The sequence below is a fragment of the Corylus avellana genome, chromosome ca3 (assembly GCF_901000735.1).
Source record: "Corylus avellana chromosome ca3, CavTom2PMs-1.0".
NCBI classification, from domain to species: Eukaryota; Viridiplantae; Streptophyta; class Magnoliopsida; order Fagales; family Betulaceae; genus Corylus; species Corylus avellana.
In genome coordinates, this window is record NC_081543.1 from 16655134 (window position 1) to 16673919 (window position 18786).

Consider the following 18786-nt stretch of genomic DNA (forward strand, 5'->3'; position numbering starts at 1 on the left):
GCCTACGTATATTAATTATGGTGCATGGGGCTAATATGGATTTGATTTTAGTTTTGGGAACGGAAGCCAATAGAAGTATGGTATTGTCATTTAACAGTAATCTGCATATTCAGTAGCTAATCCTCTGAAATGCAAACAAATGGGTTATTCATATCCCTTAATACAACATCATGCCATAGAGTGGTCATCTATTCTTACAACAAAAATATTTGTTTTCCCTTTTCTTCCATCTACAAGCATTGCAACCATAGCAAGAGGTACAATCACTCATCAGAAACTATTCCCCCCCAACCCACCCACAAAAAAAAAAAAAAATCCCCAAATTTTGGAAAGCTCTTTTATGATAGGCTTCTCTTTAATATTTTCCTCCCTTTCCAAGTGCTATTTCTTTGTCATATTATCAGCCTGCAATCAAAAGCTCTAGCGTTAGTTTGCAATTAAGGTAGACTTGGTGAATAAGTTAGGAAAAAGCCCATTAACTACCGGGACTCTTCCTTTGGTTTGAATGTCATCACTCTGTTAAAAATAAATACTAACTTCATGTAAACTTCATCACCTAGTTTTAAAGACAGTAACTAATTATAATGCAAGATAATGGCCGGAAAATGGAAGGTAACATCTCCTAGAAGGGATCAAACATAGGCATTAATAAAGATGAAAATACCACATACTACAAGTAACTAAGTACTGACCCATGATTGCCAAGGCAAGGTGATAGCAGTGGGAACCCAAAATAAAAGACATAGGGGGTGTTTGGCAAATGAGATGGCCTAAACACCGTAGTTGATATAGATTGATGTGAAAAAAAGTAAGAATGTTTGGTATAAAAAAATGAAAAAGTGGTATGGAAAAGTGAAAAAGTTTTGTTTTGTAGTGATTTTTTTATTTGAATAATAATAAAAAGTGAATTATTTGATATTGATTTTTTTGGGAAATGGAGATGAACAGTGTTTGAGCCAACCCCATCCCCATTACCAAACAAAGCCATAAATAAAGAAAAGAATACACAATATTCAAAGATAAATAATTGATCATGTCAAGTGGAAATTATCTAAACAGAAATTGAGGAATTTCAGTAGTTGCTCAAAACATATATCATTGTGTTTATCTGTGTATAGTTGCTAAACATGTCAAACATATAATCACAACCAAGTAGAGGCAGGCACGAGAGTGTTTCCCGCTGAATGTGTAAAAAACAAGGGTGATAATTTGTCAAGTTCATTTCAGCGGCATTTAATTGTTAATACCTAATTCAGATCTTATGCAAACAGATTTAAGAGTATCTGGTATGAAAACAGCCATTCATTTATACCTCTAAAAGATTAAAACTTACAACTTTCCCTTCTTGCTAACCATATACATGGATCCTTCTATGCCTACTCTCATATACCCAAATAAATTATCAACACGAGAAGCTTCGACAATCAGCTAAATCTACTACAAGACAAAGAAACAAGAATACCCATAAAGCTAAAATGGCAAAATATGAGCAAACAGTTGAAGAATGAAAGAATTAAGAAAGAAAATATAGGGTAAATTTTAGATATGGAGACGAAAAAATTTCTGATCTTCAAAGTAACGTGTGGAAGATGAAAATGGCATAAAGATGAGTTTTTGGAGATCTATGAAGGAATGTAGGAAGATAATAGAAAGTATAGAATAGTTACCTAAAATCTGTGTCGGCTCTTGTTTCTTCTACGATACCATTTAGCATCGGAATCTTCAGATGAATAGGAACGCCTGTGTCTACTCTTGTCACTTCTATGGTGCCTCTCAGTATCAGAATTTTCAGATGAATCAGAACCCTTGTGTGTGCTCCTGTTTCTTTGATGCCGCCTCTCGAGGTCAGAATCTTTAGATGAATACAAGCACTTGTCTCTGCTCTTGTCACTTCTATGATGCCTCTCAGGGTTGGAATCTTTATGCGAATAGGAATCCTTTTGTGTGCTCTTGTAACTTCTATGATGCCTCTCAGGGTCCGGATCTTGAGATGAAAAGGAATTCTTGTGTCTGCTCTTGTTACTTCTATGATGCCTCTCAGGGTCGGGATCTTGAGATGAATAGGAATTCTTGTGTCTGCTCTTGTTACTTCTCTGATGCCTCCCAGGCTCAGACTCTTCAGATGAAAAGGAACGCTTGGATCTGCTCTTATCACTTTTATGACGCCTATCAAGGTCAGAATCTTCAGATGAGTAAGAACAGGCGTCCCTACACATTTTACTTCTACCATTTCTGTCATCAGCAGAATCTTCAGATGAGTAGGCATGCTTGTGCCTGCTCTTTTTGCGTCTATCAGACTCTGTACCGTCTGATGAACTCGATTCAGAATGATTTCGCCTTTTTTTCTTCATCTTGTGTTTCTTCTTCTTTGATCTCTTATCCCCATCCTCAGAAGATAACTCATCTTCATTTGGATCGTTCCATTCACTACTAGGTTGTGGCTGCTGCTTTTGTCGCTTATTCTTCTTCCTGGACTTCTTGGATTTGCCAGAGAAGTTGGTCAGCAACATGGGGATATCACCCCCACTGAGGAACCCTACAAAATGGATGGGGATGACAGTCACGAGCATCCAAATATATACAAGATAGTAATTGTCACTGAACTTACTAGAATAGAAAGGGCAGTTACCTCCATACTCATCAAATATGTCATCAGCAACTATTTGCTGGTTAGGATCATCCGGTTTAAACCCTCCCCGGGGAGGACTAACTCCTGGTTTTTGCTTAAGCTCCCACTTTAAAGGCTGTGAAATAGGCCAAAGAACACGGGTGATTTGATTTGATTCAGAAACAATATATGGTTTTGAGTGGAATAAAATTACAGGTGCAAAATGAGGATATATCTCTGACAAGCAAAAAGAGATGAATATCCACTCAAAGATGGGGGTGGTACTTATGAGCAAAAAAATGAAAGGAGAGCCGCCTAAAATTACTTTACCACATGCCATGGAGACTGATGAATGCACTAGTAAATGAAATTGGTTTAATTCAAGTTCAAGGAGTGAAAAGTGCTACAAGGAGGCCAGGAAATAATCCAGTAGCACACCTCAACAGCCGACAGAATCTTACAGATTCACCAAGTAAACAGCAATAACAAGTTGGTTTCTATGAGCAGCAAGGAAAAATTGGCTTTAACAAGCCATTAACCAAGTTTTTGAGCAACCAATGGATGGTGAGACTGACCTCACTGGGATCAACATGGGCAAGTATGGCATTTAAGGGGTCATCTCTTTTCAGTCGACTCTCTTCATTAGGCATTATAGCATCCTTCAATGGACATTCGCGGTCACCACTTTGGTGGCCATAATTTCCACATCTTAGACATTTCACATTGCGCACTTCAACTCCAAATGGTTTCACTCTAGCAGGAACACCAGTCTCCATCCTGGAAAAATTAATCATTGATGAAATTTTCAACTAAATTGGTGTTCACTTATCAATATCACATGTATGCTAAACTCAAAATAACTGTGTAAATGATAGCAGTTACAAGGTCACTGTGCATCTCCATAGCCAGAGGGAAGCACCAGGTAAAGAGTTCATAAAGCTTGACATTTCATTTCAAAAGAATAAACATCAGAATCCTGAAGAAGGCTTATAAATATATCACTTATCTTCTAAAAGTTGTAATGTATCACAAACCTATTACAAGTCTTTTGGCAGTTTCAATACATTCAAAATAGATTTTGTTTTTTTCAACACACTAAAAATAGATGACTAGCTACTTAAACCCCCTTTTGGATAGAGCAACTCCAACAAAATTACAAAATTCAAGTGCTCTTTTCAACCATGTAAAAATAATAACAACTGTGGAGGGGTATTTAAAAATCAGAACCATCATTAAAAACTGCAAGGAAATGGAAGTTGAGATAAATACAATCAATCTGCATGGACAAATTTGTTGGATTGATAACATCTTTTCTAAATAGCACACAATTGTACAATAAGCAATACCAAGGAGTTATATCAATCTGGCATGGCTTATTTGATAGCTTCTCTTTTGCATTTTCATTATAAGGGGATTTTCCTTATATTTCTAATAAGCCTGTGGAGAAGTTTCCCAAAATATGGAAGAATTAAAAAGGCATGCTTATATCATACTTTCGTAATTGATGCCCAAAATGTTCATTGGGACAAATTCAGCTTGCGCAAATTCACTTGGGCCCAACACCACTTTGTTGCGCAAAATAACAGGCCTGATATTACCAAGGTGTTCAGCATCAGCATCACAAAAGGAAAGCTGTCATCCACAAACAACAATAGTGATACTGCCACAATTCTTCAAGAACCCCTTCCCACAGCCCCCTGGAGTTGTTAAAGAAGCCAAATAGAGTGTCATCAGCCAAAACCAAAAATTTGACCATGGAAATGCAAGAAAGAAAATCCATTTCTTCCATTTCCAGCCGAAACTAAATCTGTCCAGCATATAGGTTGAACAGTCTCATTTCAGGTGATCACGACACTTCTTAATATTTAGCTTGCAGATTCCTCCATTGATCCTATTGTCAACGCACTCATTAGCTATGAGAACTAAATAAAAAATCTGTCTCCAGTCAATAAAAGTGTTCTGTGAGTCCAACACCAATCTCACTCAATCCCCTTTCAAAGCTGTTAACCAAAACCTTTGCCAAGAGCTTATAAACATTTCCAAACCAAACTAATCAGCCAAAAGTCCCTAATATTTTGAGCTAACATTCCAAACCAGCACTCAAACAACTAACAAAGCCTAATGGCATTCTGAATATTCCACAATATTGATTCTTAAACTCGTCGCCACAACCATGTAACTTGTGAACACTAAAACAATTAAACAACCATTTGTAGTTAATGCCACATATATTAAACAACTACACCCATTAAAGAGGGAGTCAAGCACATCATTGTATAAATTAGCAAAACATCTCCATGCAATGTATTAGATAAACATGTACATATATAATTTCCCAACATCCAAACAAAACAACTTTATATATATTGAAAGAGAACCCAAACCCAAAAAAATTTCTAAGCTCCATAATGGAGAATAGGAATCTAGTATTTCAGTTAAAGGAATAACATAGACAGAGTCACTGAATACATATTATGGTCCCAGGAATTATTCTTTCGCTTGCTTCAACCTAATTTTTTTTTAATTAGTAATTGAAATATCATCAAAATTGTAAAGTGCAACCCAAGTACACAAGAAATATACAAATTGGACGTCCAATTTAAGACTCTTTCGCCTTTTTTGTTCATCATGGTTATGGAGGCGTTCAGCAGGATGATTGATGCTTCTATCAACGGGGGGTTCATCAATGGTTTCTATGTAGGAGCTAGAGAGCCTGATCGGGTAATGGTTTCTCACCTTCTTTTTGCTGATGATATGCTGGTTTTTTGTGGGGCTGTTCCTGATCAAATCAGATTTATTAAAGCCCTTCTTATTGGCTTTGAGGCTGTCTCCGAGTTAAAAGTAAATCGGGCCAAATCTGTTTTGGTCCCTGTAGGAGGTATGGATGAGGTGGGTGATTTGGCTGGTATTCTGGGATGTGGCACTAGTTCGTTGCCTTTGAAGTATTTGGGTCTTCCACTAGGGGCCTCGTTCAAGCTTTTGGCTATATGGGAGGACATGTTGGAGAAGATTGCTAGAAGGTTGGCCCCTTGAAAACATATGTATTTGTCCAAGGGGGCTACGCTCACCCTCATCAAGAGTACCTTATCCAATCTCCCTGCCTATTTTCTATCTCTTTTTCCTATCCCTACTACTGTGGCGAGTCATATTGAGAAGCTCCAACGGGACTTTTTATAGGGTGGGCTCAACGATGAGTTTAAGTTCCACTTGGTTAGCTAGCACGAGGTTTGCTCTCCGGTTCTGAGGGTGGTTTAGGGATTCGGAGTTTGCGTTTATTTAATCAAGCTCTTTGGGGAAATGGTTGTGGAGATTTGCTCATGAGGAAGAGGCTTGGTGGAGAAGAATCTTGGTGGCGAAGTATGGGGTGTTTTGGGGTGGTTGGCGTTCTAAGGTCCCTCATGGATCGCATGGGGTGGGGTTATGGAAATACATTTGTAAGGGCTGGAGGTCGTTTCAAAGTTACTTTAGATTTGATCCTGGATCGGGGTCGATAGTCAAATTTTGGGAGGATACTTGGTGTGGAGAGTTGTCTCTCAAGGAGGCTTTTCCCGTTCTCTTCAATATAGCTAGTAATAAGGATGCTTCCATTGCGGATATTAGGGAGTGTTTAAATGTCAGGGTTCTTTGGAATGTTATCTTTACTCGTAGAATTCAAGATTGGGAGGAGACGGTCTTAGCCTCTCTTTTCTCGCTCCTGTATTCACTCTCGATGCGTGGGGAAGGGGAGGATCAGATGTGGTGGATTCCTTAAAAGAAAAGGGAAATTTGATGTTCGCTCTTTTTATTGGAAGCTTGCTCTTAAAGAGCCCAACCACTTCTCTTGGAAAAGTATTTGGTGTACCAAGGTTCCCTCGAGAGTGGCATTTTTTGCATGGTCGGCCACCCTTGGGAAATCTCTTACTTTAGATAATGTTCGGAAGAGAGGTATTGTTGTGATTAACCGATGTTGCATGTGTGAAGCGGAAGGGAAGTCTGTGGATCATCTCTTTCTTCATTGTGGGGTTGCGCGCACTTTGTGGGATGTGATATTCTCTCGGTTCAACATGTGTTGGGTTATGCCTAGAAGCGTCAAGGAGATGTTTGCGAGCTGGTAGTCGGGCAGTAAATCCTGCAGTGCAGTGGTGTGGAAGATGGTTCCCCTTTGTCTTTTATGGTGTCTTTGGAAGGAAAGGAATGTTAGATGCTTCAAGGATTTGTTGAGAAACCTTGAGGACCTTGTTCATTTCTTTTTGTACACTCTCTTCACTTGGACGGCAGGCTAGCTTGCTCCCTTAGAGATCAATTTCCCTGATTTTCTTTTTATGTTCTTTTCTTCTTTCTCCTCCTCTTAGTCGCTGTCTTGTATATTTCCTGTGTACTTGAGTTGCGCCCCTCTGCGGTCTTCTAATGCATTATTACTTATAAAAAAAAAAAAGAAATATACAAAACAAACGCTTAACTAAGAGAAAAAAGAACAATCATGAAAACTAATCACCAAAGGAGCTACAAACACAGCTGTATACAGAGAATAAAATAAAATAAAAAAGAGCTTAAGCTTCTCCAAAGTCCTCTTGCGGTCCTCAAAACTTCGATCCTTTTTTTCCCTCCAAAGACACCACCAGCAAGCAAACAAATCAATCACCCGACTAGTTATAACCCAAAACAGCCCAAAACGACTGAAAAAAGCATTCATAAGACGCTAGCAACCTCACATCCAACCTCCATGGACTCCCCATCTCTCTTGCATATACAACACTTATCGACCACAAATACATGCCACTTCCTAAGGTTGTCCATGGTAAGGATCTTCTCTAGAGCCACCGACTAAGTGAAAAAAGCCACACTTAAAGGAACCTTGGTCCACCAAATGCTCTTCCAAAGAAAAGAAATGCCATCATTATAGACAAGGACGCTGCAAAAGGACCTAACATCGAACACCCCTTTGTTTGAAGTGGCCTAGCAAAGTTTGTCCTCACCTTCCTTTCTCACTCTAACAAAGTACAACAAATTAAAAAACAAAGCCAAGACATCCACCTCCCAATCATGAGCTACTCTAAGAAAGCTTACGTTCTATTGGAGAAAGCCACTAGAAAGCTCCAAATGAATTGCAAAGAAAGCATCCTTCACACAAGCAATACTATATAAAATCAGGAAAGCTTCCTTAAGGGCCTTCTCCCCACATCACAAATCATGCCAGAATTTAATCTTGGAGCCATCTCCCGGCTCAAATCTGGTATGACCATAAAACATCCTCCAAGCCCTCCTAATACTCTTCCAAAGCCCAACCCCATAAGGCAAAGGGGATTAAAGAACACCACGCTCCCCCAAGAACTACCAAATTTGGAATCCACAAACTCTCCACCATGCCTTTCTCTTATGCACATAACGCTACCACTATTTCCCTAGAAGAGCACGATTGAACATCCTCAAGTTCCAAACCCCCCACTCTCCCTCAGAGATTGGAAAGTAAATTGTGTACCAATTAACCAGGTGAAATTTGAACTCTTCACCTATCCCATCCTATAAGAAATCTTGATGGAACTTCTCTATGCGATTTGCAACACCAGCAGGAAGGGGGAAAAGAGACATGAAATACGTAGATAAATTAAAAAGGGGTGCTACCACCCTTAGACAAATACATCATTTTCTAACTAGCCCACTGACGCTCAATCTTTTCAACCACACCATCCCAAATAGGCTTGGCCTTGTAAGAGGCCCCAGCAATAGACTAAGATGCTTCAAAGGCAAAGAAGAGACCCTACAACCCAAGATGCCCACCAACCCATCTGTATCATCCACATTACCCACAAGAACCAATTCCAACTTAGTCAGGTTAACCTTCAACCCAAAGACAACTACAAAGCATAAAAATAAAGCATGTAGATAACAAAGATATTCAGGATTAGCCTCATCAAAAACCAAAGTGTTTTCCTCAAACAACAGGTGTGATATATGGACCACACCAAAGTGCTTAGACCCCATAGAAAAGCTTGAGAGAAAACCCCCATCAACAATTGCAAAAAGCATTTTACTCGAAGCCTCCATTACAATAATGAATAGAAAAGGAGACAAAGGGTCCCTTTGTCTCAACTCGCGGGAGCATGAAAGTCATGGAACACCCCCCATAATGACTGTCTTAATCACCTCCCAACAAGCTTGGAAGTCATAGAAAAACCATTAGGACCTAGAGCCTTATAATTGTTCATACCTTTCACCACCTCAAGGCTACCCGATGAATTTTTCTTGTCATTTGTCACCCTCTTTTAGCCAAAGAACCCTTGAATTTTGTCTCCAACAAGGTAGCTTTTTCCAACTCACTGATAACCATGCTTTTCCTCAACTTCTCTTCATCAACAAATGCTCTCACTTCCTCCAACCTTTCAAGGGCACACAACTCTTCCAAAAGAGATTTTTTAAGGATCTCCACATTACCATTCCAAATTTCTAAATCAGCTTTCAAAGCCTTAAGCTTTTGAACCAAGATGAAGCTAGGAGAGCCATGAAAGCAATAAGACAACCACCACTGCCTCACCCTATCCACAAAACCTTCATCCATTAACCACATATTCTCAAACTTAAAACGTCTTTTGCCCCCCCTAAATTCCTTGTAGCCTCTTTTGGAGTAGATTGGGATACTTAGCTTCCCAATCTGGAGAAACAAGAAACCTGTCAATTCTTGACCACAAGTGGAAATCCCGATTATTAGACCATGTATAAGACCCTCCTATAAGGGGAAGATCAATGAGGCCCTGCTCAAAAATGAACTTAGAGTACTCCATCATAGTGGGAGAATAGTGTGTTTCCCCTGATCTATTCATAAGAAAGTGGGTGAAGTTGAAATCACGTCCAATGCACCAAAGCATATCCCACCAACTAATCAAGCCAGCCAACTCCTCCCATAAAGACTGCCTGACACTATCTAAATTAGGCCCATAAACCCTAGCAAAGCCCAAAAAGAAGAAGAGCAAGTTCCAACTAAAACTCATCTTTAACCTATTGTAAATTTGGTAGTTATTAATTCTATCACTTTTGCTTTTTAACAAAAGAAGAGAAAATTTCCTAATAAAAGCTATATATGGTGCATAATGCTGCAACTATTGCAGCACAAAGTTGATATACTTCTCCATACAACTAGTTCTAACAAAAGGCATAAAGGACACAGGTTGTCCTCTCAATTTGTATGATCAGCAACCTGTTGAAGATTTCTTAACTTTTCTAGACATTAGCTTTCATGTGTGACGTCAAAAAATAGCCGAGAAAGCTTTGCAACATTAAACATGTCACTCTTACTCTTGCTAACTGGAACAGAGCAGAGCCATACATACCGAGGAGCATTTTTTAATACATCAAATTCTTCTTCAGTCGGTAATGGACGCCCGAAAACATCTTTTGGTCTTGGTTTCTTCTTTTCTTCACCTTTGACAGGAACAGATTCTGGTGGCCTACAAGAGAAATGCAATCGCTTTTTAATCTTTACCTTTGGAAACAACATGGTTGAACACTACTGTGAAGTACAAAGTATGTGCTTGGGGGTATTCAATTTGTTTTAAAAGTGCATTTCTATTATTTTATTTTTCCTTTCTGGGACAAATTAGTTCCAACTTAGAATTGTGTACAAAAGCAAGACAGAGATGCAAATGGTACATTGCAGTAGAGGCCCCATCAGCAAGTGGGTCTTGAGAGGGGTTAGTATATTCCTCTCTTTTCTTCTCATCAGCAATCTCTGCAGCTTTCGCACTTTCAGCATTGTAACCAGGTGGGCGTACATACATGAAGCTAACAGCTTTCATCATCTCCACCTATCATTGTACAGCTTATAGTTAAATACAATATAAAAAAATATATACATATTTGGGAAAAGCACGTCCTATAATAAAAGCAATACTGCGAGAGCTTTGTTAGAGCTTATTAGCAAATGGAAGCATGATTATTGAATACAAGTTAGGGTTTCCTATAATTGGGTCTTAGAAGTAAATGAGGAAAGGAAATGGGAAGGACGTATCGTACAATTGGGTAACAATATATATATATATATATATATATCAGTTTAATACACTAGTCAATCGGATTATGATTGAAAGGTGTCATAATTTAATAATAGTCAAATTGCTGCAGAATAAAAACATAATTAAGGAGATCAGATAAACACATGAATAGAGTGAGATAAAATCTAAATCAGCTGAGAAGGAGGAGAAAGAAGAAAGGGAAGACCTTTTCTTTTTCTTTCTTGGAGATGAGAGCAGACTGCCGAAAGAATTCCTGCTCCTGGGCATACTGCGTGCACAAAGAGAGAGAGAGAGAGAGAGAGAGAGAGAGAGAGAGAAAGTAATTGGCTTTTAATACAACGATAAGAGAGTAAAAAACAAAAAGAGGCATCGAAATGAATAAAAATGAAGTGAATCATGCCTCGCGAGCGACTTCCTCGGCTCGGCGCTCGCGGTGGGCGTGGGTCTGCTCGGCAATCCACTTGCGGCGTTGGTTGGGATAGGAGAGGGGATGCCATGGCTTTTGGTTCAGGTACGAATGGCTCCATGCCGTGCCTGCCTTTGTCTTGTAATCCACCTCCCCCTCACCGCCCTTGTCCGAGAACCTCTTACTCAGCCTTATTCCTCCCTCTTCGCCTTCCATACTTTCTCCCCAATTTCTCCACTCTGTCTCTATGCACTAAACTCTATTGTCTATACACTCGCTAAAGGCCTAAGTTATTGGGCCTCATCCTTTATCTTCGAGCCCAACCAACTACAACAATTGAAATTCTGACCCAACAAATAAAATTTAAACTCAATATGCTAAATTACACTTTGCCCCTTAAATTACCTCCCTAATTGTATTTGCACCAATTAGAGAAAAAAAGAAAAAGAAAAAAACACTTCGAGCGACACATTCATTGAACCGCTCTTCTCGTGAAACTCTTAGGGCTCATTTGGTACGATTATTCTATTAAAAAAATAAGTAACTATTAATGAGAAGAAAAGAAAGTGAGATTTAATAACTATTCATATTCTTTAATTTGATAACACTATATATGATCTCACAGGAATAAAACCAAAATTTCTAAAAATATCCAATTTTCTTTAAAAATAATAAAAAAACTAAATGAAATCACCACCCCTTGCCCGACAAAGATTGGGGTTTGAAACTACCATGTCAACCAATACAACACAGGCCAATTCTTTTGAACATTGTTGTCTCAAAAGTCTCTTCCTTGCCCCTTCAGGTATGAGGAGTTTTGGACTAAGGATGAAGGATCCATCCTACAGTTATGCCTCTCTCTATTCCATCCGTTCGAAACAAGAAATTTTCAATGCCTTATCTAGTCTTAGGTCAACTAAAGCCCCTAGTCCAGTTGGCTGCACAACTCTTTTTACAAAAAATATTGGAGTATTCTAAAGAATACTGTTCGAAGCATTTGGGATTTCTTTAAGAAAGAATCATATTTTGAAAGAGAAAACTTTTATTGCTCCGATTCCCAAGCAGTTGGGTCCTTTTTCGGGCAACCATTTCATACCAATCAGCCTCTACAATATTATTTACAAGATTATCTCCAAAATCCTCTCTAATAGGTTCAAAAGTTTGCTCCATCACTTTATTTTTCCTAATCAATCTGCTTTTGCCCCTTCTAGGGACATACATGATAATTTCATTTTTGCTCACAAACGTCTACACTCTTTGAAGTCCAAAAAAAGAAAGGAGTGGTCTTATGGCCATCAAAATTTATATGGAAAAAGCATGTGATCACATGTAATTGAGTTTTATTAGTCATCTTGACCATGCTTGGGTTCTACCCCACTTGGCGAATTTATATTACTTCTCCATCTTTCTCAATTCTTATCAATGGTAATCCTTTAGGGTTTTTCACACCCTAAAAAGGGGCTCCGTCAAGGAGATTCACTTTCCCCTTTCCTGTTTATTCTTGGAATAGAGGTTTTATCTCAGGTATTTTATAGACAAGAATCCCTTTGATATTCTCGAGGGTATTAAAAATAGCCCGCAATTCTACCCCCATTACTCACTTTCTATTTGATGATGATCTCATTGTTTTTACCATTGTTAATTTCTATGAGGAAAAAAAAAAAAAGAGAAGAAAAGTAGAGAAAGAATAGAAGAAGAATAGGGGAGGCTGCGTATTCTCCATTCAGCTACTCTCCTCACACACACACACACACACACACACACACACATATATATGGGAAAATTACAGTTTACTCCCATAAAGTTGACAGCGTTTTTCAATTTGAACACCAAAGTTTCAATTTTTACAATTCACCCCCTCAAAGTTCCAAATTTTTGCAATTTGACCAATTGTATCCAAAACTTCCCATATTGCCCCTAATTTTTTATTTTTTATTTTTTATAAAAAATTTAAAAAAAAAAAAAATTGAAGCCACCCCTTTGGCCATTTGGCCATTTTTGCATCCCCAATTTTTTTTTTTTTAATTTTTTTTTATAAAAAATAAAAATTAGGGGCAATATGAGAATTTTGGGATAATATTGGTCGAATTGAAAAAAAATTGGAACTTTGTGAGGGTGGATTGCAAAAATTGAAACTTTGGTGTTCGAATTGAAAAACCCTGTCAACTTTAGGAGGGTTAACTGTAATTTTTCCTATTTATATATGTAAGTCCAACATAGAATACAAAGACCAAAATACCCATAACCTGTTAAACCCTAATGCACCTTTCTAACACTCCCCCTCAAGCTGGAACATATATATATAAGTCCAGCTTGAAACAAATAAGCTCTAACTTTTTCTGACATAAAGGTTTTGTAAACATATCAGCTAGTTGATCTTTAGACTTCACAAATGGTGTAGATATATCTACACTGAGTATCTTGTCCCAAACAAAATGACAATCGACCTTAATATGCTTGGTTCTTTCATGAATAACAGAGTTGGACGAAATATGTATAGCAGCTTGGTTACCACAAAATAACAGGATAGGAGTAAGAGCGGCGAATCCGATCTCCTTGAGGAAATGTTGTAACCACGTCAACTCACTAATAATATTGGACATTGCCCTATATTCTGTCTCGGCACTGGACCGTGCCACCACCGTCTATTTCTTGCTTTTCCAAGTCACCAAATTACCACCCAAGAATGTACAATATCCTGTAGTGGATCGCTTATCTGAGGGAGAACCCACCCAATCTGCATCAGTAAACCCTTCTACCCGGAGGTATCCATTCGGTCTATACACGATCCCAAGGCCAAAAGCTCTTTTGAAATATCGAAAAATATGAGTAACAGCTTTCCAATGTGAAATCTTAGGAGCTTCCAAGAACTAACTAACAACACTCACTGCATATGAGATGTCTGACCTAGTAATAGTAAGGTAAGTCAACTTTCCAACCAAACGATCATACTTACCAGGATCTTTAAATAATTCCCCTTCATCTTTTACTAATTTCTAATTAGGATCCATTGGAATGTCAACAGGACGAGCACCTAGAAAACCTGTCTCTTCTAACAAATCCATAACATATTTTCTTTGAGATAAATTGATACCTTTTTGGGATCTAGCAACTTCAATCCCCAAGAAATATTTTAGTTTTCCCAAATCTTTTGTATGGAACTTCTGCTGTAAAAACAGTTTCAATCAAGCAATGCCTCCTGAATCATCACTTGTAATCACAATGTCATCTACATATATCACAAGAGGAATGTAGCCTGCACTCGTATGCAAGTAAAATATTGAATGATCTATTTGACAGCGCTAAAGGCCAAATTCCATAACCGCCTTAGAGAACTTCCCAAACCATGCCCGTGGAGATTGCTTGAGGCCATACAAGGCCTTTTTTAACATACAAACACAACTTCGATACCCCTCATGAGCAACAAACCCAGGTGGTTGCTCCATATAAACCTCCTCATATAAATCCCCAAGTAAAAAGGCATTTTTGACATCCAACTGAAATAAGGGCCAATTAAGATTAACAGCCAAAGAAATAAGAATATGGACGGAAGATGTCATGCCCCCGATTAAGGTGAAAAGGGGAACGCGAACTTAAAAGGAAAAACACAATAATTAAGGAATATAAATATCAGATATCATTAATATTAAACCAAGGGAAGAAGTCAAAAGCTATATAGGACTAGTGTTTTAATATGAACATATACAAGATCTGTTTTACATATGAGTTGGAAATCCAAAAACAAACAAACATTTCAAGCCCTATTAGGAGGCATAATCAAAAGCGACTACTATAGGGCCTCCCCATGCATCAAGTGTTCTCCTATATACACATAACAAAAATTGTGCAGTCTACAAAAAAACAAAAGTCTGCACAACAATGGCTTGATCCTTGCAATCCATTGGAATCCCAAGCTCTAAAACTCCTACGGCTCCGCAAAGTAGTAGGTCCATGTAATCGGGTCCTCAAGAATAAGGACACCTACAGGAAGCCCCATTCTCAACACTATTATGTATAATGACATCTGAAAAATTTAAAGAGAAAAGGGGTAAGTTCGACAACTCAGTAAGTGACCACAACGCCAAGATGTTATAAAACATGCTATGCAGATGTTATGCTATAATCTCAGTTATGCACAAATAATAAAATAATTGACAATTAATACAAGAATAACAAGTAACTTATAAAATGTACAAGCACTTCCTTTTACTTTTCTTTTCAAACTACTGTTTTACCCTTTTGACCCGACACCACAAATTTACCGTGAGTGGCGCACGTTGGCTTGTCCTGAAGGACCTATATGCTCATCATGTCGTCACAGGGGAGAGCTACCAGGTTGGGAACTTCCCTAGGTGAAGGCCACCTGGCCGGTAGCACACACATTCTCGTAACCATCTTTTGGTGTGCTTGCCATGCTACCCTATGCGGTACCGATCGTCACTATAATCGTGTCTCAAGTTAAACATTTATAACCATACATACATATATAACATTTCATATGATCTGTAAGCTCATCTGTAACTGTATGCTATGCCATGAACTTTGAAAGCTCTTTTCATTCATAATTGCAGTCATGCATAAATCATGAAATATGGTAACTGTAACATATAAAATTCTTAAACAATATGATTGAATAAAACTTGGCATTAAAATATGAAAGGAAGTGCAATTGAAAATCATGTAAGTGAATTTTTATAAAATCCTCAACATTTTTTCAAAAGATTTATAATAAAATCTATTGGGGTTTTTGGTGTTGTGTTCCCTTACTTGTATTTGACGCTGGTTTGAATTGAGTTGTCCTTTCACCTAAATAAATTGTAAGGATGAACTTAGAAGAGTATATTAAAGTTTTAGTCAAAATTTTAAATAAAAATATTCATATATATATATATATATATATGTGTGTGTGTGTGTGTGTGTGTGCACGGACCCACATGTGTAATTGCACAGGTATATGTATATATACATATAATTCTCATGATATCTAATTGCCCTCCCAATAATGCTGTACACGTGTATAAATATATACAAAAAAAAAGAAGCTACATATATATATATATATATATATACAAAACAACATGATTATATATATGTGTGTGTGAGGTGCTAAACATTTATTCAATAAGTCTTACACATAAATTTTTTTTATTATTGTTATTATCATTATTATGGATGTATAATAATTAATCACAAAAACATTATACTGGCTTATGTGAGAAAAAAATCTGTCTAAACAAAATATATATAATCTCTATAAACCTATAGAACTAACATTCCAATAATAAGAGTCAAACTCCTTAGATAACCACCCATACAAGAATTCTAAAATACCCATAAGAAGCAAATACTAACCTATCATAAATCTCTTTCAAGAAAATAAAATAAAAAATAAAAAATAATAATAATAGAGAAGGGGTCCTTACCACTACTGTGCTAGAATGGGGGTTGCAAGAAAAGAAACTGAAATAAACTCCTATTTCGCTACTTGTAGTTGTGAGGGAAAAAGAAGGCCCTTAGGTATTTATAGTGTTGAGAGAGATATATAATAATACAAAAAGATTTAAGTTGAAGGACATGTGTTTAAAGGCTAAGGGGAAAAGTCATGCAAGAGTACAACTGCCCCATTACGTGGAGGCTTTATCTAATGCATGAAAACACATGGCAATTCCAAAATAAAAGTAAGACACGTTGATGAAGGTAAGACACGTTGATTTTATCCCTTCATCTTTTTTTTTTTTTTTTTTAATTATTATTATTATTAAACAATAAATCATCCAAAAATCCACAAGACTCCCAAGTATTTAATAGGCTAATAATTCTACTAATACTCTCATAACTAAAAGAGTCTTCTTATATATATATATAAACAAAAGTGCTTTATAATTTTATTTTAATCTATAAAATTTATAGGATGTCACAGAAGAGATTTTGGCAATTGGAAAAAACGTCTCATCATAATCAATACCATATGTTTGGGTATAACCCTTAGTAACCAAATGAGCTTTCAACCGTTCAATTGAACCATTGGGATTAAACTTAACTGCGTATACCCATTTGCAACCAACAATCTTCTTAGCAGGCGGTAATGGAACAAGTTCACATGTACCATTTTGATGTAAGGCCTTCATTTCCAATTACATAGCTTGCCTCCAACCAGAGTTAGATAAGGCATCCTACACTATCTTTGGGGTGGAAACAGTAGAAAGATGGGAAATAAAGCAAGAATGGGAAGGAGATCAAGAACTAATGGATACAAACTGACTGATAGGATGTTTAGTAGTGCAATAACATGTACCTTTTCGTAAGGCAATGGGCAAGGAATCAAATGTAGGTAGCAGCAGATCTGAAGACGGGACAGATGATGGTGGAAGTGCATGAGTTGATGGGAGTGGCTGATGTGTATAAACCTGAAGAGGAGTAGAAGTGTGTGGAGGCAACACGATAGGCTCAGAGAGATATGGAACAAGCAGCGGAATAGACGAGACATTAGGCTCAAGGGTAGATGCTTCGGAAGACGCATCAACAAGAAAATAGGAAAGAGACTCAACAAATGTGACATCGGCGCTAGTAAAGTAGCGGCGAAGAACGAGACTATAACAACGATGTCCTTTATGAGTTGAGGAATAACCAAGGAAGACACATTTAGTAGAGCGATGATCAAGTTTATCATAGCCAGGACCCAAGTTATGAATCACTACAAAAAAAATGAGATTTTTTGACGTGGCAAACAGTAACTAATTTTTGCAACGTCAAAACATTTTGACGTGTCTGAGTAGACACGTCAAAAAAAATATTATTGACGTGTTGCATTGTAACACGTCAAAAGTTTTTGACGTGTTAGGTTCACACGTCAAAAACTTTTGACGTGTTGATTTGACATGTCAAAAACTTTTGAAGTGTTAATTTAACACGTCAAAAGTTTTTGACGTGTCAAATCAACACATCAAAAACAAATTAACATTAATTTGTAAATAATTAGGTAATAATTGATATCAAAAATATGTATTAAAAAATAATTAAATTTAATTGGCATAAAAAATTAAATTTGATTGGTGAGGAAAATTAAGTTTATCATATTAGTATAAATTACTTGATATATATATATATATGTTTGTTGTATATATATATATGCATGCATAATCATTCTAGCTATATATTGTGTACCAATTAATATAATTATCACATGCATGCATCTAATTCAACCATTTCATTAGTATTAATTTGAACATGATATTATCATGCATAAATCAGTCTAGTAATATTAATATGATAGCCATATTAATTTTTTAAAAATATATAAAACATACTGAATACATTTATTTTATAAGACCCGCAAACTTCACATGAACTCGGCCAACACAAAATATGTGGTCGGTGAGTGGATACATCTAATTATCTATACATGTAGAATATTAATTTATTTATTCTCTAATTAATTGTAATTGTGTTGTATGGATAATGTGTTATATAAGAGGAAAAAATTATATAATAGAATAAATATAATTTTTAATAGAAATTATAATTTTAATAGAAATATAATTTAATATATAATTTTAATAAAATTAAAATAAATATTAATTATTATATTTTTAATTATATAATATAATTAAATGTAATTAAATATAATTTGTATTTTGTTGCATGGCACGTCAAAAACATAAACGATATATGTTCAAATTTTCGTTATATGTATAAATTACTTTGTAAATTACTTTGTATATATGTATACGTAATAATATCACATGCATGCCAATTATATATATCACACATATAAACGATATTATATA

General features: G+C 36.7%; 1 protein-coding gene across 1 annotated transcript; it reads right to left on the reverse strand.

Moving 5' to 3' along the window:
• Positions 1-61: 61 nt before the first annotated feature.
• LOC132175161 (uncharacterized zinc finger CCHC domain-containing protein At4g19190) lies at positions 62-11228 on the reverse strand. The gene is made up of 8 exons (XM_059587008.1): positions 10994-11228; positions 10799-10861; positions 10232-10386; positions 9913-10029; positions 3184-3385; positions 2630-2744; positions 1668-2536; positions 62-405 (listed from the first exon to the last, which is right to left on the reverse strand). The coding sequence occupies exons 1-7, from the start codon at positions 11213-11215 to the stop codon at positions 1668-1670; spliced, it is 1743 nt and encodes a 580-aa protein (XP_059442991.1). The 5' UTR covers positions 11216-11228; the 3' UTR covers positions 62-405.
• Positions 11229-18786: the final 7558 nt, after the last annotated feature.

Coding starts and splice junctions, on each gene's coding strand:
- LOC132175161 (XM_059587008.1), bottom strand. CDS start 11,215: ATGGAAGGCGAAGAGGGAGGAATAAGGCTGAGTAAGAGGTTCTCGGAC. Junction 10,030..10,231: donor GATGGGGCCTCTACTGCAAT/GTACCATTTGCA, acceptor TTTCTCTTGTAG/GCCACCAGAATCTGTTCCTG. Junction 2,537..2,629: donor CATATTTGATGAGTATGGAG/GTAACTGCCCTT, acceptor TCCATTTTGTAG/GGTTCCTCAGTGGGGGTGAT.